Source organism: Paramisgurnus dabryanus, chromosome 7 (genome assembly GCF_030506205.2).
Source record: "Paramisgurnus dabryanus chromosome 7, PD_genome_1.1, whole genome shotgun sequence".
Taxonomy (NCBI): domain Eukaryota; kingdom Metazoa; phylum Chordata; class Actinopteri; order Cypriniformes; family Cobitidae; genus Paramisgurnus; species Paramisgurnus dabryanus.
In genome coordinates, this window is record NC_133343.1 from 48,756,545 (window position 1) to 48,784,326 (window position 27,782).

Here is a 27,782-nt window from a genome sequence, read left to right on the forward strand (position 1 = left end):
TAAAATTGAAGAGGGTGCTAGACTCTGTCAGGACGTACCCCACAATGGGGTGTAAGGTTACCATAGCAACCATTTTGGGCACCCTAGCAACCTATACCATTGACTGCCATTATAAAATGCCTAGATGGATATCTTCGCACCACAGTGTCATAGAGACATGGGGGTGGGCTCATTTTACTCAGGCATCCAATCAGTCTCTCAGGATCCTTACAGACTTACTAAGCCACGCCCCTAGCAACCACTTTTGAGCACCCTAGCAACATAAAATACAAACAGTTATATCTCCGCATCAGAACATCTTAGAGACACGGGGGTTGGACCGTTTTACTTGTGACTAGGGGTGTAACAATTGGGCACATCATTGGCCACTCCCAAGCCACGCCCCTAGCAACCAAATTTGAGCACCCTAGCAACCGAATAAACAAAGCCTTATATCTCCGCATCAGAACATCGTAGAGACACAGGGTTTGGACCGTTTTACTTGTGACTCGGAGTGTAATCACTGGGCACATCATTGGCCACTCCCAAGCCACGCCCCTAGCAACCAAATACAGTACCCTAGCAACAGAGTAAACAAAGCCTTATATCTCCGCATCAGAACATCGTAGAGACACGGGGGTTGGACCGTTTTACTTGTGACTCGGAGTGTAATCACTGGGCTCATCATTGGCCACTCCCAAGCCACGCCCCTAGCAACCAAATACAGTACCCTAGCAACAGAGTAAACAAAGCCTTATATCTCCACATCAGAACATCATAGAGACACAGGGTTTGGACCGTTTTACTTGTGACTCGGAGTGTAATCACTGGGCTCATCATTGGCCACTCCCAAGCCACGCCCCTAGCAACCAAATACAGTACCCTAGCAACAGAGTAAACAAAGCCTTATATCTCCACATCAGAACATCATAGAGACACGGGGGTTGGACCGTTTTACTTGTGACTCGGAGTGTAATCACTGGGCACATCATTGGCCACTCCCAAGCCACGCCCCTAGCAACCAAATACAGTACCCTAGCAACAGAGTAAACAAAGCCTTATATCTCCGCATCAGAACATCGTAGAGACACGGGGGTTGGACCGTTTTACTTGTGACTCAGAGTGTAATCACTGGGCTCATCATTGGCCACTCCCAAGCCACGCCCCTAGCAACCAAATACAGTACCCTAGCAACAGAGTAAACAAAGCCTTATATCTCCGCATCAGAACATCGTAGAGACATGGGGGTCGGACCGTTTGACTCATAACTCGGAGGGTAATCACTAGTGGATGCCATTTTTTTCCCTAGCAACCAAATACAGTACCCTAGCAACAGAGTAAACAAAGCCTTATATCTCTGCATCAGAACATCGTAGAGACATGGGGTTTGGACCGTTTGACTCGTGACTCGGAGGGTAATCACTAGTGGATGCCATTTTTTTCCCTAGCAACCAAATACAGTACCCTAGCAACAGAGTAAACAAAGCCTTATATCTCCGCATCAGAACATCGTAGAGACACGGGGGTTGGACCGTTTGACTCATGACTCGGAGGGTAATCACTAGTGGATGCAATTTTTTTCCCTAGCAACCAAATACAGTACCCTAGCAACAGAGTAAACAAAGCCTTATTTCTCCGCATCAGAACATCGTAGAGACACGGGGGTTGGACCGTTTGACTCGTGACTCGGAGGGTAATCACTAGTGGATGCCATTTTTTCCCTAGCAACCAAATACAGTACCCTAGCAACAGAGTAAACAAAGCCTTATATCTCCGCATCAGAACATCGTAGAGACACGGGGGTTGGATCGTTTGACTTTTGGCTTGGAGTATAATCATAAATTGTCCCACGAAACTTGCCACGGCAAGCACCACTCACATTTTCTTCAGGAAATGTACCTATTTATTAGTGGTGCTTGCATTTATGCAAAGCATCACTATTACTATTGCTCAAAGATATTATTATTATTATTCTTCTTTTTCTGGACACTTTTTCGGCGCGTAACTCGTCCCGCACGCTTTGTCGTAGACCCATAAATTAGGGCTCAAATCGACCGGATTATTGAGGAGAGGTGTGCTATGACTTTTATAAGCGATCGGGTGCATGATTTCCGAAAGGGGCGCGAAAAACCTCCCGAAAACGTCCCATTGACTTTACATTGCGCCCAACTTTGACGAGTCATAGCTCCGCTCGAGGATTTTGTAGAAACATGTGGGTTACAACATTTGAAGAGGGTGGTAGGCTCTGTAAGAACATGGATCACAATGGGGTGTAAGTTGTACCCCTGGGGTGTAAGAGGTGCCCAAAAGTGCCCCAATGAAAAGTCAATGGGGCAAAATCCCATAGACTTACCATTGCAAAAATTTTGACGGGTCATAGGTCCGAGCCAGGATTTCATAGAAACATGTGGGTTACTAAATTTGAAGAGGGTGCTAGACTCTGTCAGGACGTCCCCCACAATGGGGTGTAAGGTTACCATAGCAACCATTTTGGGCACCCTAGCAACCAATACCATAGACTGCCATTATAAAATGCCCGGATGGATATCTTTGCACCACAGTGTCATAGAGACATGGGGGTGGGCTCATTTTACTCAGGCATCCAATCAGTCTCTCAGGATCCTTACAGACGTACTAAGCCACGCCCCTAGCAACCACTTTTGAGCACCCTAGCAACATAAAATACAAACAGTTATATCTCGGCATCAGAACATCGTAGAGACACGGGGGTTGGACCGTTTTACTTGTGACTAGGGGTGTAACAATTGGGCACATCATTGGCCACTTCCAAGCCACGCCCCTAGCAACCAAATTTGAGCACCCTAGCAACCGAATAAACAAAGCCTTATATCTCCGCATCAGAACATCGTAGAGACACGGGGGTTGGACCGTTTTACTTGTGACTCGGAGTGTAATCACTGGGCACATCATTGGCCACTCCCAAGCCACGCCCCTAGCAACCAAATACAGTACCCTAGCAACAGAGTTAACAAAGCCTTATATCTCCGCATCAGAACATCGTAGAGACACGGGGGCTGGACCGTTTTACTTGTGACTCGGAGTGTAATCACTGGGCACATCATTGGCCACTCCCAAGCCACGCCCCTAGCAACCAAATACAGTACCCTAGCAACAGAGTAAACAAAGCCTTATATCTCCGCATCAGAACATCGTAGAGACACGGGGGTTGGACCGTTTTACTTGTGACTTGGAATGTAATCACTGGGCACATCATTGGCCACTCCCAAGCCACGCCCCTAGCAACCAAATACAGTACCCTAGCAACAGAGTAAACAAAGCCTTATATCTCCGCATCAGAACATCGTAGAGACACGGGGGTTGGACCGTTTGACTCATGACTCGGAGGGTAATCACTAGTGGATGCAATTTTTTTCCCTAGCAACCAAATACAGTACCCTAGCAACAGAGTAAACAAAGCCTTATATCTCCGCATCAGAACATCGTAGAGACACGGGGGTTGGACCGTTTGACTCGTGACTCGGAGGGTAATCACTAGTGGATGCCATTTTTTTCCCTAGCAACCAAATACAGTACCCTAGCAACAGAGTAAACAAAGCCTTATATCTCCGCATCAGAACATTGTAGAGACACGGGGTTTGGACCGTTTGACTCGTGACTCGGAGGGTAATCACTAGTGGATGTCATTTTTTTCCCTAGCAACCAAATACAGTACCCTAGCAACAGAGTAAACAAAGCCTTATATCTCCGCATCAGAACATCGTAGAGACACGGGGGTTTGACCGTTTGACTCGTGACTCGGAGTGTAATCACTAGTGGATGCCAATTTTCTCCCTAGCAACCAAATACAGTACCCTAGCAACCGAATAAACAAAGCCTTATATCTTCACATCAGAATATCGTAGAGACATGTGGGTTGAATTGTTTTACTTTTGGCTTGGAGTATAATCATGTATTGTCCCCCGAAATTTGCCACGGCAAGCACCACTTCACATTTTCTTCAGGAAATGTACCTATCTAGTTATTATTATTATTCTTCTTTTTCTGGACACTTTTTCGGCGCGTAACTCGTCCCGCACGCTTTGTCGTAGACCCATAAATTAGGGCTCAAATTGACCGGCTTATTGAGGAGAGGTGTGCTATGACTTTTATAAGCGATCGGGTGCAGGATTTCCGAAAGGGGGGCGAAAAACCACCCAAAAAATCCCATTGACTTAACATTGCGCCCAACTTTGACGAGTCATAGCTCCGCTCGAGGATTTTGTAGAAACTTGTGGGTTACAACATTTGAAGAGGGTGGTAGGCTCTGTAAGAACATGGATCACAATGGGGTGTAAGTTGTACCCCTGGGGTGTAAGAGGTGCCCAAAAGTGCCCCAATGAAAAGTCAATGGGGCAAAATCCCATAGACTTACCATTGCAAAAATTTTGACGGGTCATAGGTCCGAGCCAGGATTTCATAGAAACATGTGGGTTACTAAATTTGAAGAGGGTGCTAGACTCTGTCAGGACGTCCCCCACAATGGGGTGTAAGGTTACCATAGCAACCATTTTGGGCACCCTAGCAACCTATACCATAGACTGCCATTATAAAATGCCCGGATGGATATCTTTGCACCACAGTGTCATAGAGACATGGGGGTGGGCTCATTTTACTCAGGCATCCAATCAGTCTCTCAGGATCCTTACAGACTTACTAAGCCACGCCCCTAGCAACCACTTTTGAGCACCCTAGCAACATAAAATACAAACAGTTATATCTCGGCATCAGAACATCGTAGAGACACGGGGGTTGGACAGTTTTACTTGTGACTAGGGGTGTAACAATTGGGCACATCATTGGCCACTCCCAAGCCACGCCCCTAGCAACCAAATTTGAGCACCCTAGCAACCGAATAAACAAAGCCTTATATCTCCGCATCAGAACATCGTAGAGACACGGGGTTTGGACCGTTTTACTTGTGACTCGGAGTGTAATCACTGGGCACATCATTGGCCACTCCCAAGCCACGCCCCTAGCAACCAAATACAGTACCCTAGCAACAGAGTAAACAAAGCCTTATATCTCCACATCAGAACATCGTAGAGACACGGGGGTTGGACCGTTTTACTTGTGACTCGGAGTGTAATCACTGGGCACATAATTGGCCACTCCCAAGCCACGCCCCTAGCAACCAAATACAGTACCCTAGCAACAGAGTAAACAAAGCCTTATATCTCCGCATCAGAACATCGTAGAGACACGGGGGTTGGACCGTTTTACTTGTGACTCGGAGTGTAATCACTGGGCACATCATTGGCCACTCCCAAGCCACGCCCCTAGCAACCAAATACAGTACCCTAGCAACAGAGTAAACAAAGCCTTATATCTCCGCATCAGAACATCGTAGAGACATGGGGGTTGGACTGTTTGACTCATGACTCGGAGGGTAATCACTAGTGGATGCCATTTTTTTCCGTAGCAACCAAATACAGTACCCTAGCAACAGAGTAAACAAAGCCTTATATCTCCGCATCAGAACATCGTAGAGACATGGGGTTTGGACTGTTTGACTCGTGACTCGGAGGGTAATCACTAGTGGATGCCATTTTTTTCCCTAGCAACCAAATACAGTACCCTAGCAACAGAGTAAACAAAGCCTTATATCTCCGCATCAGAACATCGTAGAGACACGGGGGTTGGACCGTTTGACTCATGACTCGGAGGGTAATCACTAGTGGATGCAATTTTTTTCCCTAGCAACCAAATACAGTACCCTAGCAACAGAGTAAACAAAGCCTTATATCTCCGCATCAGAACATCGTAGAGACATGGGGTTTGGACTGTTTGACTCGTGACTCGGAGGGTAATCACTAGTGGATGCCATTTTTTTCCCTAGCAACCAAATACAGTACCCTAGCAACAGAGTAAACAAAGCCTTATATCTCCGCATCAGAACATCGTAGAGACACGGGGGTTGGACCGTTTGACTCATGACTCGGAGGGTAATCACTATTGGATGCAATTTTTTTCCCTAGCAACCAAATACAGTACCCTAGCAACAGAGTAAACAAAGCCTTATATCTCCGCATCAGAAAATCATAGAGACATGTGGGTTGGACCGTTTTACTCGTGACTCAGAAGTGTAATCACTAGTGGATGCCAAGTGGTATTAAGCCACGCCCCTAGCAACCAAATATGAGCACCCTAGCAACGAAATAAACAAATCGTTATATCTCCGCATCAGAAAATCGAGAGACATGGGGGTTGGACCGTTTTACTCGTGACTTAGAAGTGTAATCACTAGTGGATGCCAAGTGGTATTAAGCCACGCCCCTAGCAACCAAATATGAGCACCCTAGCAACGGAATAAACAAATCGTTATATCTCTGCATCAGAAAATTGTAGAGACACGGGGGTTGGACCGTTTTACTCGTGACTCAGAGGGTAATCATTAGTGGATGCCAAGAGGTATTAAGCAACGCCCCTAGCAACCAAATATGAGCACCCTAGCAACCGAATAAACAAATCATTATATCTCCACATCAGAACATCGTAGAGACACAGGGGTTGGACCGTTTGACTCGTGACTTGAAGTGTAATCACTAGTGGATGCCATTTTTTCCCTAGCAACCAAATACAGTACCCTAGCAACCGAATAAACAAAGCATAATATCTCCACATCAGAACATCGTAGAGACACGGGGGTTGGACCGTTTTACTCGTGACTCGAAGGGTAATCACTAGTTAATGGCAAGAGGTGTTAAGCCACGCCCCTAGCAACCAAATATGAACACCCTAGCAACGGAATAAACAAAGCCTTATATCTTCGCATCAGAACATCGTAGAGAAACGGAGGTTGGACCGTTTTACTCGTGACTTGAAGGGTAATCACTAGTGGATGCCAAGAGGTGTTAAGCCACGCCCCTAGCAACCAAATATGAACACCCTAGCAACGGAATAAACAAAGCCTTATATCTCTGCATCAGAACATCGTAGAGACACGGGGGTTGGACCGTTTGACTCGTGACTCGGAGTGTAATCACTAGTGGATGCCATTTTCTCCCCTAGCAACCAAATACAGTACCCTAGCAACAGAGTAAACAAAGCCTTATATCTCCGCATCAGAAAATCATAGAGACATGGGGGTTGGACCGTTTTACTCGTGACTCAGAAGTGTAATCACTAGTGGATGCCAAGTGGTATTAAGCCACGCCCCTAGCAACCAAATATGAGCACCCTAGCAACGAAATAAACAAATCGTTATATCTCCGCATCAGAAAATCGTAGAGACATGGGGGTTGGACCGTTTTACTCGTGACTCAGATGGTAATCATTAGTGGATGCCAAGAGGTATTAAGCCACGCCCCTAGCAACCAAATATGAGCACCCTAGCAACCGAATAAACAAAGCCTTATATCTCAGCATCAGAAAATCGTAGAGACACGGGGGTTGGACTGTTTTACTCGTGACTCAGAGGGTAATCACTAGTGGATGCCAAGTGGTATTAAGCCACGCCCCTAGCAACCAAATATGAGCACCCTAGCAACGGAATAAACAAATCGTTATATCTCTGCATCAGAAAATTGTAGAGACACAGGGGTTGGACCGTTTTACTCGTGACTCAGAGGTTAATCATTAGTGGATGCCAAAAGGTATTAAGCCACGCCCCTAGCAACCAAATATGAGCACCCTAGCAACCGAATAAACAAATTATTATATCTCCGCATCAGAAAATCGTAGAGACACGGGGGTTGGACCGTTTTAGTTGTGACTCGGAGGGTAATCACTTGTGGATGCCAAGAGGTATTAAGCCACGCCCTAGCAACCAAATATGAGCACCCTAGCAACAGAATAAACAAATCGTTATATCTCCACATCAAAAAATTGTAGAAACATGGGGGTTGGACCGTTTTACTCGTGACTCGTAGTGTAATCACTAGTGGATGCCAATTTTTTTCCCTAGCAACCAAATACAGTACCCTAGCAACAGAGTAAACAAAGCCTTATATCTCCGCATCAGGACATCATAGAGACACGGGGGTTGGACCGTTTGACTCATGACTCGGAGTGAAATCACTAGTGGATGCCAATTTTCTCCCTAGCAACCAAATACAGTACCCTAGCAACAGAGTAAACAAAGCCTTATATCTCCGCATCAGAACATCATAGAGACACAGGGGTTGGACTGTTTGACTAGTGACTCGGAGTTTAATCACTAGTGGATGACAATTTTCTACCTAGCAACCAAATACAGTACCCTAGCAACCGAATAAACAAAACCTTATATCTTTGAGTCTAAACATCATAAAAACATGGGGGTTGGCCAGTTTTACTCGTGAGTTGGAGTGTAATCACTAGTGGATGCCAATTTTCTCCCTAGCAACCAAATACACTGCCCTAGCAACCGAATAAACAAAGCCTTATATCTCCGCATCAGAACATTGTAGAGACACGGCGGTTGGACCATTTGGATTGTGACTCGGAGTGTAATCACTGGTGGATGGCAATTTTCTCCCTAGCAACCAAATACAGTACCCTAGCAACCAAATAAACAAAACCTTATATCTTTGTATAAAAACATTGTAGAAACATGGGGGTTGGACCGTTTGACTTGTGACTCGGAGTGTAATCACCAGTGGATGCCAATTTTCTCCCTAGCAACCAAATACAGTACCCTAGCAACTGAATAAACAAAGCCTTATATCTCCGCATCAGAACATCGTAGAGACATGGGGGTCAGACCGTTTGACTCGTGACTCGGAGTGAAATCACTAGTGGATGACAATTTTCTCCCTAGCAACCAAATAAAGTACCCTAGCAACCGAATAAACAAAGCCTCATATCTCCGCATCAGAACACTGTAGAGACACGGGGGTTGGACCGTTTGGATTGTGACTCGGAGTGTAATCACTGGTGGATGCCAATTTTCTCCCTAGCTACTAAATACAGTACCCTAGCAACCGAATAAACAAAACCTTATATCTTTGTGTCAAAACATCATAGAGACATTTTCTCCCTAGTAACCAAATGAGATACCATAGCAACGGAATAAACAAAGCCTTATATCTCCACATCAGAACATTGTAGAGACAAGGGTTTTGAACCATTTACTTTTGTCTTGGAGTATATTTACTAGTGGATGCATTTATTCCATAGGAATCAAATACAGTACCATAGCAACTGAAAAAACAAAGCCTTATATCTCTGCATCTGAACATTGTTGTGACACGCTGGTTGTGCAATTTTACTTGTGACTCAGAGTATAACACTAGCGGATGGCAATTTTCTGTCTAGCAACTAAATACCATACCCCAGCAATGGGATAACAAAGCATTATATCTCCACATCAGAACATTATAGAAACATGGGTGTTGGACTGTCTTATTTTGACCATTTTACTTGTGGTATAATCACTGGTGGATGGCAATTCACTCCCTAGCATCCAAATACAGTACCCTAGCAACTGAATAAACAAAGCTTTATATCACTGTATCAGAACATTGTTGAGACATGGGTGTTGGATCGTTTCACTTGTGGATGCCAATTAACTCCATAGCAACTGACCAGAGGTACCCCAGCAACAAAATTAACAAAGCCTTATAGTACTGCATTAGAAAATTATAGAGACATGGGGTTGAATTGTTGCACTTGTGGCTTGGAGTTATATCTTTGGTGGTCACTAATTTACTCCTTTACAACCATTCCGGGTACCACAGCAATCAAATAGCATCTGCATAGCAACAGCCTAGCAACCACCCCAAGTACTCTAACATACTCATCCCTGCATATTATCCACCTTACAGCAACTGCATAGCATCAATCCAGCAACCACTTCTGAGTTAGCTTAACACATTGTCAATGCTTATAAAACCCAGGTGTTTGTGAGATGGAAAAGAGCAGAAATAAAATACAAGACTGAAATTGGTGGCATGTTCACTGAGAATAAAGAAATTCAAATTACATGTAAAACTGAATTATTTTATCACACAATGGACATTAAATTTTTTAAAAGACCTAACAAAAACCTCATAGAATATGAGTTAGTTATTATTTATAACAGTTCTTCATGTGTTTGGATGCATTTTATGCTTTAAATGCAATTTCTTACGAAAATTCCCTTATGAATATTAACAATGGATTCTTTTGTGGTAAAAATGTAAAAACCATGGTATTAATACAGTAACTATAGTTTAACTACAGTGTATTTTAACTGTGAACCATTGTTCATTTTCGTAATGGTTACCCATTGTTTTACTAGGCTACAGTTAAAAAATATAAAAAATGTTTGTAGTCAGTTAACCATAAAATAACCTAACCATGGTTTTTATGATCATTTTCGTAAGGGATAAAGTGATGTCCTGAATTACTGATTACTGTCTCCCTGGTGCTTGCAAAAAAAACTGAATAGATGTAATTGGTTTATTATGGTTGTATTTGCCTACAAACAAACGAACATGTTTTGAATGAGAAAATGGTTTCTGGTCCACAGCGCCACAACGTGATTAATTTGGGTTAATGTGTTTTTACGCCTCAAATGTGTCTCAGCATTACACACAAGCCACAATTTTCTCTGTAATTCATCGTCACTTAAACGCCAAGAACCAACTAGTCTGGGATTTGAGCATCATCTATGCGTTTTTGTGGCGTAACATCAGGTATTTATTTTCCGAAGAAAATATCAGATTTATGTTGTGTATGACTTTATGCTACGCTGCACAGACTGTTCGGTCATTGACGACAACGTTCCGCGAAAGCGATAGGATGACAGATTGATTCGCCTTGTTCTCGCGATGCTGTGATGTCATGTGACGATCGGTCTGCACAGTACTGCATGAAGTCAAACACAACTAATATAACTAGAACCGTGTAAAATTCACAAAAGATGTTACACCGTTATACTTGCCCTTGGTGTTAATGTTAGTCCCTACTTACTACATTCAATACAGAGAAATCCATTTAGCCACTTAGATGAAGATGGTGTGCAATACACCCACACATTAATGAATTCTTTTTTTAATTAAGTTTTAGTTGATAGCCAGTGTAATACAATTCAAATGATTAAATAAATGTTCAATAATTATTATAAATGTAAAAAATTACAGTCTCACCACGGGGCTAATTGCTATAGTTCACGGATTTGATTGGCTGTAAAATTCTAAACTGGCTGCTGATTGGTTGAACGTCGAACTTGCTCAGACGCATCCAAGGAAAAGTCCCTTTCTCTTGCTGAGGTGAGTAACTTAAAGGTCTTTGTTTTTCAAAAATGCTGTTTATAAGTCAAATGTAGCTATTTATTTTCATTAATGTCGTTATTTTTACTTTAAATGTAGGCGATGTTATTATGTAAGGAATAATTAACGACTGGGCGTTATTTTTTAAATGCACACTTAATGTGTTAACGTAATGCTGCACGACGCGAAGCATTTTCAAATAAAACAGTTATACTGGTTACCACAGATATTGCCTATAGATAATGAAGTGCTAAAGCATTAACGTCATCTACCACTAACGTTGGCCATTTGTATAAAAATATGTTTCGTTGATATTATGGTTTTAGCTATTTGCTGTGTTTTAAAATGCCATAAATGGTAGGTTATGTGCTACCTATTAATATACTAAATCGTGTGAAAAGCGTATTTATGGCAAAAGTAAAAGTTGACAATTATTAGTTTAGATTGTGGTCGGTTCGTTTTGCATCAATGGCCGGCGCACTTTCTGTACAGGGACGTTCTCTGAACTTCACAAGACCAAATGAAGAGTTTCTTTTCACCTAAGAACTATGCCAGCTCGATTTCGTGAATGTTGTGCATGTTGCAGAAAACAGATGACCGTTACAGTATTGTTTCCATCATGAAATTGTTCGGTATTTCAACATCTCAACGTCCGCACGTTCAACATATGAAATGATTCAAAAACGAACGAGTCTTTTAAACCGATTCGTTTTAATGAACGATTGATACACTTAAGTCACCAAGCGATGAGCTCGGTGAATCAATCGGAGATCAGTGAGTGAACCGCATCTCAGCATTTAATAAGAATAATTACTGTAGTAAGACTTAGCATAAATAATGCAAATGGCTCTGTGTGCACGTCAGTCATCACCAAAGACTTCAGAATACTGCAAGACATTATAATAAACTGTAAATGAAAAGCTTATATTTAATTTGATTTTAAACATATGTGCTTTTTATTAACTCTGAATGAACACATTAGCTGATACATTATTAATGTTGATAATTAAATGTTTTATAAACTAAACAGTTAATAATTGCCAGTTTTTTTAAATTACTTATTTATTAAACTTAAAAAATATGTTCACATGATGTGCATCAGGAGAGCACCAACACCAATTCATTTTGAGCCAAGGAAACACCTCTTCAGTGACTGAATATTCTGTCATGATAAACAGTAAAGTTGAGATATAACTTGTATATAAAGTTAATTTTGAAAGCTTAGGCAGCTTCAATTGAGTTTAATGGGGATTTTGTGAGCTGGCACTACTAATTTTAGTAAGTAACACTTTGAAGTTGAAGGGCTTCAGTAATGTGAAATAAATGTGTTCCCTTTCTGTATATAATTTGTTTCTACTCTATAAGCCTATAGTTGAGTTTTATATGTGACTGTTTTCTCTGTTTTAGAAAACTGATTTATGAGCGATTATTCCTGCATTTGAAGGTATTAATTTATTTTGTGACATGGCCACCAATTCAAGGATCTATAGATTGCCTTTGCTTAACATGGATGTTATGCATGGCTGACTTGAGTTTCATTGTGTTTTCTTTGTTTGTTTTTTAGCTGTACTGATTGAAATACTACTTTGGCTGCACTTTTATCTTGGTAAGTGTTGGTGGATTTTAAAGCAATTAAATTGTTATAACCTTACCACTATGATTATAGTTCCTGTCACTTAATATATCCTTTTCTTTTTCAGGTTCCTTGTGCTTTACTACAGAGAGCACTTCATATTTATACTTACATTAAGGCTGTTTCTGTTCTTGTACCTACTCTGTTTCTGCCTTCATTTTAATAAGACAATTTATTTATCTTATAGATTTAGATTAGTTAGATTAGATTAGATTATAGATTAGTTTAGATATAGATTAGTTTTATAGATAAATATACATATATATATATTTTTTTTCATTTTTTGGTTCTCTTTGTTTTACACTTCAATTTAAATCTTTACTATACTTTTTATTGTTCTTTAAAAAAAAAAAAAAAAAAAAAAAAAAAACTATTGTATTTAAATAAAATTACGCATACTGTTTCATTGTTTTAAAACTGTTTTTCTCTTTCTAAGGCTACTATACAGGTTTTATTTTTGCAGGTTCAACAGGTGTTACATCAGGGGAAATTTCCAGGTATGTGCATATTGGAGTGTCCTGTTAAAATAAATTTGACTAATGAATAAATGTATTTCTCTGTGTCTATTAGCTGAATTACTTTTTTAACTTGAGAGTAAAGTCACTACTTTTAGAAGTTAAGTCAGTTTTGTAAGTTAGTCAGATATATTTTTTATATTTTAAAGGATGCCACGGAAAGGAAAGCGGTCTCAGGCTCAGAAGATGCGTTGGAGAAAGGTGGACCTGGCGGATGTACAGACCATACTCTCCAGGACCAACAAGGTACTAACATCTTTCTTTGGGATAATAACATGCTGCTTTGGCTGGAATTTTTTTTATCATACTGAAATTGCAATAAATTGTAAGGTGATAATGATAATTAGGCTCTGGACATTTTCAATTGATTTTGAATTTGACCTACTGCAACAGCTTATCACATGTCAGAAATAAGTAAGCTTGTTACTAGGGGTTCACCGAAATTTTTGCATTATTAGTTTCGAAAAAAAAGATTTAGGCAAAAAAAAAGAAGAAATCAAACGAGAGTAAATATTGCGTGGCCAGCAGAGCTGTCGCCGTCGCACGTTCATGTGTTTTGGGGGCGTGGCTTTATTAGAAACCCAGAATGGAGGGAGTGGAGTGCATGAAAATAATTAGCTGTGTTTAAAGCGTAACTAAACCCCTGGTCAGAGCCTGACTCCACTCACTGGCAATATTTGAAAAATGCAAGAAAAGTAGGCAGATCCCAACGGAGATCGAGCGGACGAACTAAGCTTGTACCAAGTGTGTGGTGAGATCGTAACAAGGGCGTGGTGAGCTTGAACCTGCTTACGTCACGAGTTCTTTTTTGGACCCAACATCCAATAGGAAAATTCAACTGCAGTAGCCACCGTTCAAACTAAAACTTTCGTGAGAGGTCTACAGACGCTTGATTTTTATACTCTGTTTTCAGAGTACTTACATTTTACTTATGTATTGGTATATAAAGAACGTTTCAACAAATTTGGAAAAAAGTGTTTTAGACTTAAACCTGCCTACTCTGCCTTTAACTGGCAACCTCTTTATGAAACGCAAGCACTTGACGCTGATTGGCTGAGTTTGCTGTCACTCAAAAGAATGTAGTAAATTATTTTGAAGCAGAGGGGCAGTGAGATACATGTTATGTAATATGTACCCGTTGTTAAGTTGGGCCATTTTTTGGCGGACATTTCTAAAGGATGATTTTCTATGAAACAGAGATGTTCAGAATGTTAAGCACTTTTCGTATGTTTGTGAATGTGGGTAGACTACCGTTATTCAACTAAGACAAGGTTAAAACAGTGTTTCATTCTCTGTCTTTAAAATTTGTGTGAAATAATAATAAAAGCGCAGTTTCCTTTTTTTCCGTATCCGGCTCGCACATAAAATAACACCTCAGTGCCTTATTTTCCCCGTGGTGATGTACATCCGAATGAAACGGCTTTTGAGATTAAATAAGGCAGGGATGGATTTGAATTTGTCCATCGAGATCTGATTGGATCGTTTGAAGTTGGGTCGTGTTGCTAATTGCTAATCGCTGTGATCTTCTCCCGGACCCCGCCCACCTGCCATACTTATGACCGGAAGTGAAGAGAGATCGTGTTGAGGAGCATTTTTGATTAAAGATTATGAGCACACACGAATTTTTAAAAAATAATGAAGCTCACAGATAAGTCATTTGTTAATACCACAATATTAAAAAAAAATATATATATATAGTTTTTCATTTCAATTTCATTGCGACTTTAAAGACTGTTACATGAGGAGTTATACCAGTAAGTATGGTGCCACAAAATAAACTTTTTTTGGTACCATAGGAATGAATGGGGCTAGGCTAAATGCTAATACATTCACAACGCACTGTACAGTGCACGCATTGAAAAAAGATAGGTATGTATTAATTCGTCTAGGTTGAGGTAATAACATAGTTTAACATGGCAAAAGGGTAGACTATTCCTTTAAGTATTAGACTGGCCCGTGTCAGTTCTTCACTCACTTATAGTTTCATACAACAAAGTAAAAAATATTTTTTTGCCAAGGTTTGCATATGATGGTGTGTTCTTGATGACAGCTTTCCTATAATTATATCCTATTCTATTCCCAAAATACAAAATATCCCAGTATATCACCAGGCTCACAGTATACCGTATCGTATTGTGACCATTGTATTGGGATACGAATCGTATCGCCGGATTCCTGCCAATACACCCGTACTACTGAATAACATGAAATGTAAATTTATGTAACAATTTACAATGTGGTTGTATTTGTTCACATTAGTATACGCATTATCTAACATGAACAATATATTGTATAAGCATTTATTAATTCTTAGTAATGTCATTACAGTTAATAGTCCATTTTACACATACAGTCTTTACTGGTAATTTACTGGTAAATTGCAGGTAATCCATATTGGCAACATTACTTTAAAAAAGTAATCAGTTATAGTTACTAGTGACTTCTCAAAAATAGTAACTGAGTTGGTAACTGCGTTTCATCATTATAAAAGTATATAACTAATTACCAAATAACTAATTATATTTTAAATAGCTTGGATGCCCCCAATATAAAATAATTTTGTCCTTTTAGAAAATTAACCATCGTTTTACTACAGTTAAAAAAAACATGGTTACTGCAGTAAAACCATGGTTACCACAAAATAACCATGGTTTTGACAACCATGGTTTTCAAAAACCATAATTCACCATGGTTACTGTAGTAAAACCATGGTTTTGCTGATAGCAATCAATATGCCAAAAAACCATGGTTACTACACTTTTACCACAAAAAACCATGGTTAATTTTCATAAGCGGTGGCAGCATGTGATGATGTGGGGTGCTTTATTAGATCAGAATTACAGATGTGAAGAGGCTCTTTCTTACTCTGCATAAGTTCCACATTACATAAACATTCTTGCTTTTCACCTAAACGATGGAAAAGTAGTGCTTATTATACTTTGTGTTTGTGACTGCTACCTTTGAGTTTGTTGTACTTGCCGTCACTCTGTCGTTTCGGGTGTGTGGGACTCGGACGGATTGCAGCGTCATGACCTGGGCTGCCAGTGAGTGGCTAGCAGCAGCCTCCTCTTGGGCCAATCATGTGTTGATACAGATGGTGCATGAACCACAGCACTGTTTAAAATCGTTTCCAAAAGCGTATCTCTTCACTAAAGTTGTTTAAAACAATTTACCATCTATTTGCTGAATTGCCCGCATCATTCGGACACTCTCTGTAAAGCCTATGTGTAAACATTACTACTATTCAAGACACTGGTTTCGACTTTCCCCAGTTCAGTTTTGTTTGAAGTCACCACAAGCAGCCTGCCACAAAAGAGAAAACAACAAAATACTGTGGAAATGAAGTCATTGCCCACATTTTTTACAAATATAACACTGCATTTTAGAGGTAACTTCAGCTTTCCCATTAAGTTAACCGGTATTTTGATACTGATGTGTGAATGCTATCTTACTGGTAAAAAGACGGAATGTCACTGCGTGTGTGAACAGCACATTTTAGTATTTACTGGTAAACTCATGGTAATCGACCAAAATTAATATTTGAAAGAGGCTATTGATGTTAGTTTATAGTGCATAATATATGTGTGTGTGTGTGTGTGTGTGTGTGTGTGTGTGTGTGTGTGTGTGTGTGTGTGTGTATATATATATATATATATATATATATATACTTAAGTCAGCGCAGTTCAAATGATACACAGGTAACATGTATTCTTACTAACACAGTTGCATATTGAGTTAGTGGAATCTATCAGCTTCACAAGGATACCAATGCACACACAGGATACTAATCCCATTTATTATTACTTGCAGGATGAACAGGCAAGAATCACTGCTGCTGTAGCTCAGGTATCTGACAGACTACATGATGGTGCACCCAGAGTTTTGTCTGTGCAGGCATCCCATTGCCAAAGTGATGAAAGGTATGACATATTCTCAAGAAATCATCAGTGCACATGTGTAGATCTAATATTCTTGGCCAACCACAGTGAAGGGGTTCAGTTCAGGATGCAGGATCTTGATAGAGTTTTAGAGGAGGGGGATGCTTTGTATGTTGGTGTTAAAATGCAGCTTATGCATGAACAAAGATTTATTCAGGACCATATGGCTATGGAGGATGTACCACTGACCGTTTCAACATTTACCCAAACATACCATGTGCAGAAGTCTGAAATCAAGATGGGATACCTCAGAGCCAGAGGGAACCCTGACACAGAAGCATGGTTTACTCCTCTTACTGAAAGACTACAGTGCCTTTCAACTGATGTTAGCCACGCATTGCTCATTGTTTCTTTGGAGTGTATTGCTCTGTTCAGAGACAGATCTGGAAGATACGGATTTTTTGATTCACACTCAAGGACTGCCGAAGGTTTGCGCCATCCTACTGGTGATGGAACTGCTGTTATGTTAACTTTTACTCACCTAAGTGACATGATAGACAGAATTCTCAGGGTCTTCCAGGATCATCCTGATAATGCCAGCTATGAATTTATGCCTGTGTCATTTGAAACAGAGCAACTTTCTGCCGAACAGACAGTACCATCGACATGTATACAAGTCTCACAAATCAATTTGGCTCTTCCAAATCCCAGCAACATTTCAAAAGCCAACGTTCCACCAATCCATGTTTTTAAAGGAGCAGAAAACCAACATGTGATTAAAACAAATAAGCAGCGGAGAAGAAAAGAAATGCGGAAAATAACTGCACATGAAAAACAACAATTAGAACCTAAGGACAAAACTGCATCTCAAGAATTCAGAAAAGCAAAAAAAAGAAAATATGAAAAGGAGCGATATGCCACATGTTTAAAATATCAAATGAAGAAAAAGGAGGCTATAAATGAACGATATAACCAAGATCCTCAGTTCAGGAAGAAAATCCAACACTACATGACCCGAAGGTATAACACATGTTCTGTCGCTCAAACAAAGAAGAAAGAATACATGCTCAGGAGGTACCAAACCAATGTTCTATTCCAGTCCAAGAAAAAAGAGTACATAGTGAGGAGGTACAACATGGATACTGTCTTTAAGAGGAAGATGAAAGAGTACATAGTGAGGAGGTACAACACGGATAACGTCTTTCAGAGTGAGATGAAAGAATACATGATGAGGAGGTACAACACGGATTCTGTATTTCAGAATAAGATGAAAGAGTACATGGTGAGAAGGTACAGCAAGGATATTGCATTTCAGAAGAAGATGAAAGAGTACATGGTGAGGAGGTACAACAAGGATGCTGTATTTCAGAAGAAGATGAAAGAGTACATGGTGAGGAGGTACAACAAGGATGCTGTATTTCAGAAGAAGATGAAAGAGTCCATGGTGAGGAGGTACAACCAGGATATTGTATTTCAGAAGAAGATGAAAGAGTACATGGTCAAGAGATATGCAGATGACCCACAGTTTAGAGCGTGTCACATATTAAGATGTACCTTGAACAAAAGACAGAAATGTGTCAGTGATGTTGCATACCATGTTTATCATAAATTGCAATGTGCACTCCGAATCAAAAGGAAATATAAACTTTACATCAGTTCCAGACAGGAAACACCTCAGCCTTTAATCAGCAAAGTAATGCAAAGTGCCATAGATGCATTCAGATGTAACATTCAGCAAGGCCCCACACATGTCTGCACAGTCTGTCACAGAGCTATGTTTCCAAATCAAGTCAGGGTCTGTAACAGGAGGAGTTACATTAAAAATCCACATATTGTGGCTTCTTGCTTAACCGGGCAATATGTTCACATTTGTGACAGTAGCTGCAGAGATTCTTGTGTGGTTCCAGAACAAAGAAGAAAGGAATGGATTTGCCATACTTGTGACAGCCATCTGAAGAGAGGAAGCATGACTTCAATTGCTGTGGCAAACAAACTTGAATTGGCACAGATCCCTGCAGAATTAATGGAATTAAATGTGCTTGAACGTCAACTCATTGCCAAAATTGTACCGTTTGCAAAAATTGTTGCACTGCCTAAAGGACAACAAAGAGCAGTGCATGGGGTGGTTGTGTGTGTGCCGTCTGAGGTGGAAAAGACGGTTAACTGTCTGCCAAGACATAGTAGTGAGTCGCAACTCCTACAGGTGAAGCTTAAAAGACACATCAAGTTTAAAGGATACCAGCACTTTCACACTGTGAATATGCACAACGTCCTAGCAGCTTTATTAAAGCTAAAACAGACACATTCCGAATACAAGGAAATCTCCATAAGTGAAAATTCAATACTTGAAAGTCACCTTGATGAGGAAATTGACACAGAACAGCAACAAGACGTCAGTGTTGATGAGGAGAATGAGCAACATGTGAGTGAAGAGGAACAGGATGAACTTAGACCTGGCCTCACCCTGGACACATGTATGCAGCCACCAGACATCGGCCAGGAGATCTTATCATATGGTGAGGGAATATTCAGCATTGCACCTGCTCAAGGAAAAAAACCTGTTGGATTTTTCAAAATCCCAAAGCTGGAATCCATGGCGTTTCCCGTTCAGTTCCCTACTGGAGAAAACACAATTGATGAGGCAAGGGAATTAGCATTATCTCCAAGTATGTATTTCAATGCTAGATTGCTCTCTGCGGATACACGTTTTGCTAGAGACCAAAGTTACCTTTTCTTTGCACAGTTTGCAACAGAAACACATATGGCCAGAAACAGCATGACTGTCCAGTTGCGGAAAGGGAAACCTATCACAAAAGATGGCAGAAGAATTTCCAACAGGTTGCTTCAAGATAACCATGAAGTTGAAAGACTGGTACACAACAAAGATGCCACGCGATTCATGCAACCCCTGAGAGGTTCGCCATCTTACTGGGAGAAAACGCTAAGAGACTTACAAGCCATGATCCGGCAGTTGGGAACCCCCACTTTTTTTTGCACATTCAGTGCGGCCGAAATGCGATGGCCTGAAGTAATTACGGCAATCAAGGCTCAGCAAGGTGAAAACGTTGATTTTTCAGAGCTTGACTGGATGACAAAATGTGAAATCCTTCGAAGTAACCCTGTTACTGTCATGCGAATGTTTGAGAAACGCGTGGATGCGCTAATGACTCACCTGCTTTTGTCACCTGCCCAACCCATTGGTAAGGTCGAGGATTTCTTTTACAGAGTTGAGTTTCAAGCAAGAGGTAGCCCACATATACATCTGCTTGCATGGGTAAAGGATGCACCTGAGTTTGAAAGCGATTCTGATGAAGTTGTTTGTGGTTTTATTGACCGCTACATAACATGCAGGCTCCCTGATTCCACGGCTGATCCTGAGCTTCATCAGATTGTCACAGAGGTTCAACTTCACAGCAGGAAGCACTCCAAGTCATGCAAGAAAGGGAATGTGTTGTGTAGGTTTGGGTTTCCTAAACTACCAATGTCTGACACCACAATAACTCGTCCGCGACCACAACGACCTGAAGAAGAGGAAAATGAAGAGGATAACCACCAAGACAGAAGAAAGTCACGATCAGATGCTGTTCAAAAAGCAATGAGTGATGCTAGGATGAAACTCAAACCATTGTGGGATTTGCTGAATGATCCCCAAGTCACATTTGAAAACTTGTCTGAGCTACTGACAAAATGTAATTTGTCCATGGAGGATTACATGAACTACACCAGGGAGTTGTCCACATCTAGTGTGATTTTAATAAAGCGTGATCCAAAAGAGGTTTGGGTTAATGGATACAATCCGGATTTGTTGAGGGCATGGAATGCTAACATGGACATTCAGTACATTCTTGACCCTTACAGCTGCATCATGTATATGTTGTCCTACATTTCTAAACCAGAGCATGAAATGAACGAGATGCTGAAGAACGTAATCAAAGCAGTGCGTGAAACAAATGTGAACGAAGAAGATGAAATGAAGCACATTATGCAATCCTACTCCAAACTCAGACAAGTGAGCGCACAGGAGTCTGTAGCACGAACATGCAGCCTACCAATGAAGAAGTGTTCGCGAAGTGTTGTATTCGTACCAACTGACGATGATGCTCTGAAGATGAGTCTGCCCCTTAGTGTCCTACTGAACAAAAATCCGGATTCAGAGGATGTCTGGATGTCAGGAATAATAGATAAATACAGAGCAAGGCCTCAAACACCGGAGTTTGAAAAGATGTGTCTGGCAGACTTTGCTTCAAATTATCGCATTGTGTACGGTCGGCAAACTAAAGGAAAGAATGTGCAACGACTGCTCAACAATATGGGATTTATTCAGCAAAGAACTGTTGGTAAGGCTGCCGTTATTCGATACGCACGTTTTCAGAGGAAAAACAACCAGAAAAGTTTTACGGAAGATTAGTGAAACTTTATGTGCCACATCGTTTAAATGCACAGCTAAAACCTCCAACATTTCCAACTTATGAGCAGTTTTACAAAAGTGCATTTGTAGAACTTCCTTCACACCCTGGTCTCCGAATGCCTGTATGCGCAATAGTGAAAGCACACCAGGAGAAATTCGAAAAACACAGTGAAGAAGTGGACAAAGCAATTGAACAGTTGCAGCAGCAAGGCCCATCTGAGAATGCTTGGACATCTTTTGCCCCTGAAGCTGAAGTGGATAATTTGGAGTGCATTGCAGAACGAGAAGATGTCAACCATGATGAAGAGGATGAGCAAGATGATGTGCCGGAATACCAGATTCTTCTTGAAGATGGAGATGGAGTCGTTCCTCGGATAGAGGCACCACAGATGAGTGTTGAATTTGTCAAGAAGATGTTTCAAAGTCTAAATAAGACACAGGCTGCCATTTTCTACACTGTCCGTCAGTGGTGTCAGAAGCGCGTGTGGGGTCATAATCCGGAACAGTTTTTTTACTTTGTATCAGGTGGTGCTGGTTGTGGAAAATCTCATGTCATTAAGTGCATATACGCGGAAGCAACCAAAATTCTACGACAACTGCCTCGACTTCAGGAAGAAGGGGATCTCTCTTTGCCTTCAGTAATTTTGAGTGCGTTTACAGGAACAGCAGCATTCAATATTTCTGGTAAAACACTGCATTCCATTTTAAAACTACCAAGAAACTTAAAGCCACCTTATCAAGGACTTGGAAATGCTCTAGATGAACTACGAGCAGAATTATGCAGTGTGGAAATTCTCATCATTGATGAAGTGTCAATGATTTCGAAGGATCTTTTTGCCTATGTAAACTGGAGACTTCAACAGATCAGAGGCAGCAAGAAAGCATTTGGAGGAATCTCTGTTCTCGCTGTAGGAGACTTTTACCAACTACCACCTCTCGGTAAAGCCAAACCGCTCTGTGTGTATGAAGATGATGTTTTGGACTTCTGGAAGGACAATTTTCAAATACTTAGTCTTACAGAGATCATGCGTCAGAAGGAGGACCTTGCTTTTGCTGAGCTTCTAAACCGACTGCGAGTGAGGCAGAAGACTGATGCTCTTAGAGAAGAAGATAGAGTTCTGTTACTCCAAGCTGTAAAGAACCCAGAAGACTGCCCACGTGATGCTCTGCACATATTTGCAACCAACAAGGAAGTTCACATGCACAATACTAGAACAATACAGGCTATTCACACTGACATCATAACCCTTGATGCCGAAGACTACAGGAAAGACCCAAGAACAGGAGTGATGAAAAGACAAAAGAAACCTGTCACTGGAAAGAAGGATGACTTGCTGGATTCTATACAAGTTGCAGTGGGAGCTCGTATAATGGTGACAAGGAATCTGGATGTTGAAGATGGAATTGTTAATGGATGTTTTGGTAAGATTGTTAACATTGTCACTAAAACAAGAGATGGAATGTCCACTGTACACATGCTAGGACTTCAGCTCGACAATCAAAATGCAGGTCTGAAACACCGTAGAAGAGTGCAAGGTGAAGACGACAACTCTGTATATATTGAGAGATCTGAAGAAAGTCTGAGAAAAGGAACAGTTCGTCGTCAATTTCCCATCAAGCTCGCTTATGCCTGCACAGCTCACAAAGTTCAAGGTATGACAATGCAGTCTGCCGTAGTGTCACTGAAAAAGATTTTCGAACCTGGAATGGCCTACGTTGCCCTCAGCCGAACAACGTCGCTTTCTGGATTACATATTACAGACTTCAGTGAAAAGAAGATTTATGCTGATCCTGAAATCACAGCATCATTGGAAAATATGAGAAAAGCGACATTCGAAGGAGTCATGCCGCTTTTGCAGCACATAAGGGATATCAACCAGGACGAAACACTTAAAATCATTCATCACAACACGGAAGGACTATCATCCCACATCGAGGATATCAGATGCCATCATGAGCTCCAACTATCGGATATAATTTGCATAACGGAAAGTCACTTGTCTGGCTCATGTATTCCACCACATCTCCAGTTGGAAGGATACAAGATGTTTGCACGGAATAGACATGTCTCCTACTCAACCCATGCAGAAATGGCAAAGAAAGACGGTGGTGGAGTTGCAATATTTTGCAAAGAAGATATTCAAGCTCAGTCCAGACAGTACATCCAAAGTGTCACAGACCTGGAGTTTGTTGTCATCAAAATCGACACCCCAATATGTGCAACAATCGCTGCAGTGTACAGGCCACCAAACTACAGTCTTGAAAAATTCTTGCCAAATTTAAGGGGCCTACTTGATTATCTGGACATCGTAAACAAACATCCTGTAATCATCAGTGGAGACTTTAATGAGGACCTCTTATCTGCTGGAAGAAAGGCTATACTGGAGATGTTTCAATCCAAGGGATATACACAGGTAATCACATCAGCTACAACTGAGAAGCACACACTACTGGATCACATATACATCTCACATCCGGACTTGTGTCTTCAGTCAGGTGTGTTACAGAGCTATTACAGTTACCACAATCCTGTGTACTGTATATTGCGAAAATGACATTCTGTGGTTGGTGGATATTGTTGTGTTTTATGCCATATGGAATCGTGGGCACTGACTACGCATTAACTTTCTTCAAGCTATGTGGTGCTGGAAGTGCAACTAGAGGAGCTGGAGACGCAGCGCTGGTTGGGTTTCTGGTGCTATTATGGATGGAGAAGTTGCCAGCAAATGTCGGTAAGCATGCATCAACTTTCTTTAGACTGAGTCGTGCTGGAGGTGTAATCGGAGGAGCTGGAGACGCAGCGCTGGTTGGATTTCTGGTGCAATGATGGCTGGGAAAGGTATGAAGCATGCTTTGGGTCTCGGACGGCCTTAGCCAACGGTTTGGCACGGATGGTTATGTTGTGGCCATACCAACTTACCTGGGGGCACTGAGCAAATATTAATGGTGCCAGTGGGGCTTCGACAGCCTTAGCCAACGGGTAGGGCGGTTATGGTTGTACTGTGGTGTTTTGCCATACCGGCCTGGGGGCACTGAGCATATGAAAAAGGTGCCAGTGGGCTTTAACAGCCTTAGCCAACAGGTAGGGCGGTTATGGTTGTGCTGTGGTGTTTTGCCAAACCGACCTGGGGGCACTGAGCATATGAAAAAGGTGCCAGTGGGCTTTAACAGCCTTAGCCAACAGGTAGGGCGGTTATGGTTGTGCTGTGGTGTTTTGCCAAACCGACCTGGGGGCACTGAGCATATGAAAAAGGTGCCAGTGGGCTTTAACAGCCTTAGCCAACAGGTAGGGCGGTTATGGTTGTGCTGTGGTGTTTTGCCAAACCGACCTGGGGGCACTGAGCATATGAAAAAGGTGCCAGAGGGCTTTAAAAGCCTTAGCCAACAGGTAGGTGGTTATGGTTGTGGTGTTTTGACAGAGGAAACGGCATGCAATGAGTAAGTATTAACGATAATAATAGGGCTCGGACAGCAATATGCAATGGGTTGGCCTGTATGGTTGTGCACGTATGATTGTGTGTGTCACTGAGCTAACAGGACAGTAGTGCAGCAACTGGAAGCAGCAGGACAAAGAAAGGAGCACTGTGGCAACTTCAGGGAGGACACTGGACAATAAAGGCAGCAGCGGCAGACAGAATGCAGTGAGGATTAGTAAGGCAGCTCCAGAGAGGACACATAACAGTGAGTGTAACATCAGAAGTCAGTGACTAACAACACTAACATGAAAGCAGCAATGTAAAATGAGATGTACAAAGCCTGTAGAAGTATACTTAGTTCTAAGATTTGAATAGAAGTTATCTGAATTTGTTTAATCCATACAATTTGTAACAATCTGTACTGATTGTCTTCCATTGAGTCCACTGTTATTCTGTTAATAATATGTGCTCTTATGTAAAGTTGCAGTTGGAGCTTGGAGACTATGAACCCTGTCAACAGCTAGATACAATTCTGCAATATACTAATTGAGGGTAGGTATTTAAACATTTTGATTCAATCACTGTACAAGTGTGCTACAAACCCTTATAAAAATGAACCATGGTTTTACGACAGTTAAACCAAAAAAACATTGCAACTGTAGTAATGTCATTGTTACCACAAAATAATGTAGTAATGGTTTATGACTACATTTGTAGGGTTTATTTTCTGTAAGGTTTGTTGTGATATATTATTAATTTGTTAATTTCATAGCCATAGGAAAGAAAATGCGTATGACATCAAGGACCAGAGCAAGGTGAAGTCTGAAGAAGCAAAGAAAGCAGTATGCCAAAGCACCAAGGTAAATTTTGTGCTAAAACACTGTTAGTAAGATCTAATGTTTCATTCTATTCTGTCAGACAGGGCCAGTGTTTCTCATTTGTGAGACTATGGCACTGTATGACACTAATGATAATTTAGAAAATTTGTGATGTCATCGCATCATATTTGTGTTCAGATCATTAGTGGCACTTAGGTTTGAAATGCCAGATACTGCATTTTAATACAACTGAAAGCACAATAAAGATATTATTATTATTTACATTCCTGATTTACTGAGTTCATGTACACAAATTCAAACAGTCAAATAAATTGTTTACATTCGAAATAAATAAGGAGCTTGTCTCAACAATTAATGGGAAACACAGTGTGTTGTTTCAGATGCTTGTACTTAGATGTGAAATTTTAGATTTTAAAATGCATGATGGTTTCAGAAGAGAGCAAAAATGTGTCTTGCATAAATCTAACCTGTTTTTCAAACTTGATGTTCCATAAGCCTTACAGAGTGAAAACAATTCAAATAAATGAACTAACATTGTCTCAATTCTTTTACCTTCTCTACCTCAGGATGCCCAGCATGCACTGCATGTCATCTCAGATTCAGCGGCTCAATGGCTTCATTGGACCTCCTCCAGTATAATTATTTAACCAATCTTAATGTGTTCATAAATATTTCTATTGTCATATTATTCAATACATTTGCATTTCTATATATACTAACTTTTTATAATTAAGGTGAAATTTATGTGCTGTACCAGAGGAGGATGGGTTCCCCCTGTTGAGTCTGGTTCCTCTTAAGGTTTTCTCCTCTTAAGGAGTTTTTTCCTTGCCACAGTCGCTATATGCTTGCTCACTGGGGGGGTTGTGTCAACTCCTGTCTCCCTTTTGATTGCTTTCTGACTAGGGATTACAAAACTGGTTTTGTGAGTTGCTAAAAATGTTATAAAATCGTACAATTGTCAATTAAGTACATATGGCTGCACAAATAATTTGAAATCAAGATAACAGACAATATATATTATACAAAAAGTATTTGTACAGTATATGTATACAGCAACGAATATATTTGTTTGTGTGTGTGTATGTATATATATATATATATATATATATATATATACAGACACACACACACACACACACACACTTTTCCAGCATTTTCCGGATGTTTGACCCTTGTACCATAGTAAGACTATTGTATACACAACTATTATAAAACATAAAAACATTCATGATGGACATTGACACCATACATTAAGAGCCAGGTGGATGTAAACCTTTTGATAATTTGTATAAATTGTTTTCTTTTGGGAAACCTAAATATATATTGTACATAGGTATTGTGTGTGCAGCTCATGATGTTTTCTCTTTGTCAGTTCACACACAAACTGAGACACAGAAAAACACCAGATCATATGCTGCACACATGTCACTCTGAAACACACAGTGCATGTTTATACAAATAAAAGCCAATGATAATTGTTTTCCACCTAGCAGCGTACAAATTTTTTTCATAATTAAAATGTTAAATGAAGTTAAAATTTTGAGGTTGGGTTTCGTTTGGTGGACAGGATTTGGCACAACAGGCACTTTACTTAATCTTTTTAATAAATAATATTTTTTAAAATTGCATCCAACATGTCTGTCCTTATTTATTACAGCACTTTTCCATTCACTGGTGAAGTAAATCTTTTTACACTGGCATTACTTATTTAAAAACTTGTACCAATGCTTTTAACTTTATAATACAGTTCCAGATAATAAGTATTTACTTAAGACTAATGTGATAACAGCTGGTTTCTAAGATGTTACCATTATTTTTTAATGATCATTTTAATGAACGTGATGTTATATTTGAATATTTTTATGGATTACATGATTTATTATTCCTTTATTAATAAAGTTTAAACAGATATCTCCCAGACT

The 27,782-nt window shown here is 40.6% G+C and overlaps 1 protein-coding gene across 1 annotated transcript; it reads left to right on the forward strand.

Moving 5' to 3' along the window:
• The first annotated feature begins 13,167 nt into the window (after positions 1-13,167).
• LOC135739980 (uncharacterized) lies at positions 13,168-26,899 on the forward strand. The gene is made up of 6 exons (XM_073815300.1): positions 13,168-13,301; positions 13,469-13,565; positions 17,130-17,239; positions 25,503-25,573; positions 25,794-25,881; positions 26,427-26,899. The coding sequence occupies exons 2-4, from the start codon at positions 13,470-13,472 to the stop codon at positions 25,543-25,545; spliced, it is 249 nt and encodes an 82-aa protein (XP_073671401.1). The 5' UTR covers positions 13,168-13,301; position 13,469; the 3' UTR covers positions 25,546-25,573; positions 25,794-25,881; positions 26,427-26,899.
• The last annotated feature ends 883 nt before the right edge of the window (positions 26,900-27,782 follow it).

Bases quoted from the DNA above. Each gene is read 5' to 3' on its own strand.
- LOC135739980 (XM_073815300.1), top strand. From the start codon at position 13,470: ATGCCACGGAAAGGAAAGCGGTCTCAGGCTCAGAAGATGCGTTGGAGA. The intron at 13,566-17,129 runs GTACTAACATCT...TATTACTTGCAG, and splicing joins TACTCTCCAGGACCAACAAG to GATGAACAGGCAAGAATCAC. The intron at 17,240-25,502 runs GTATGACATATT...TCTTATGTAAAG, and splicing joins CATTGCCAAAGTGATGAAAG to TTGCAGTTGGAGCTTGGAGA.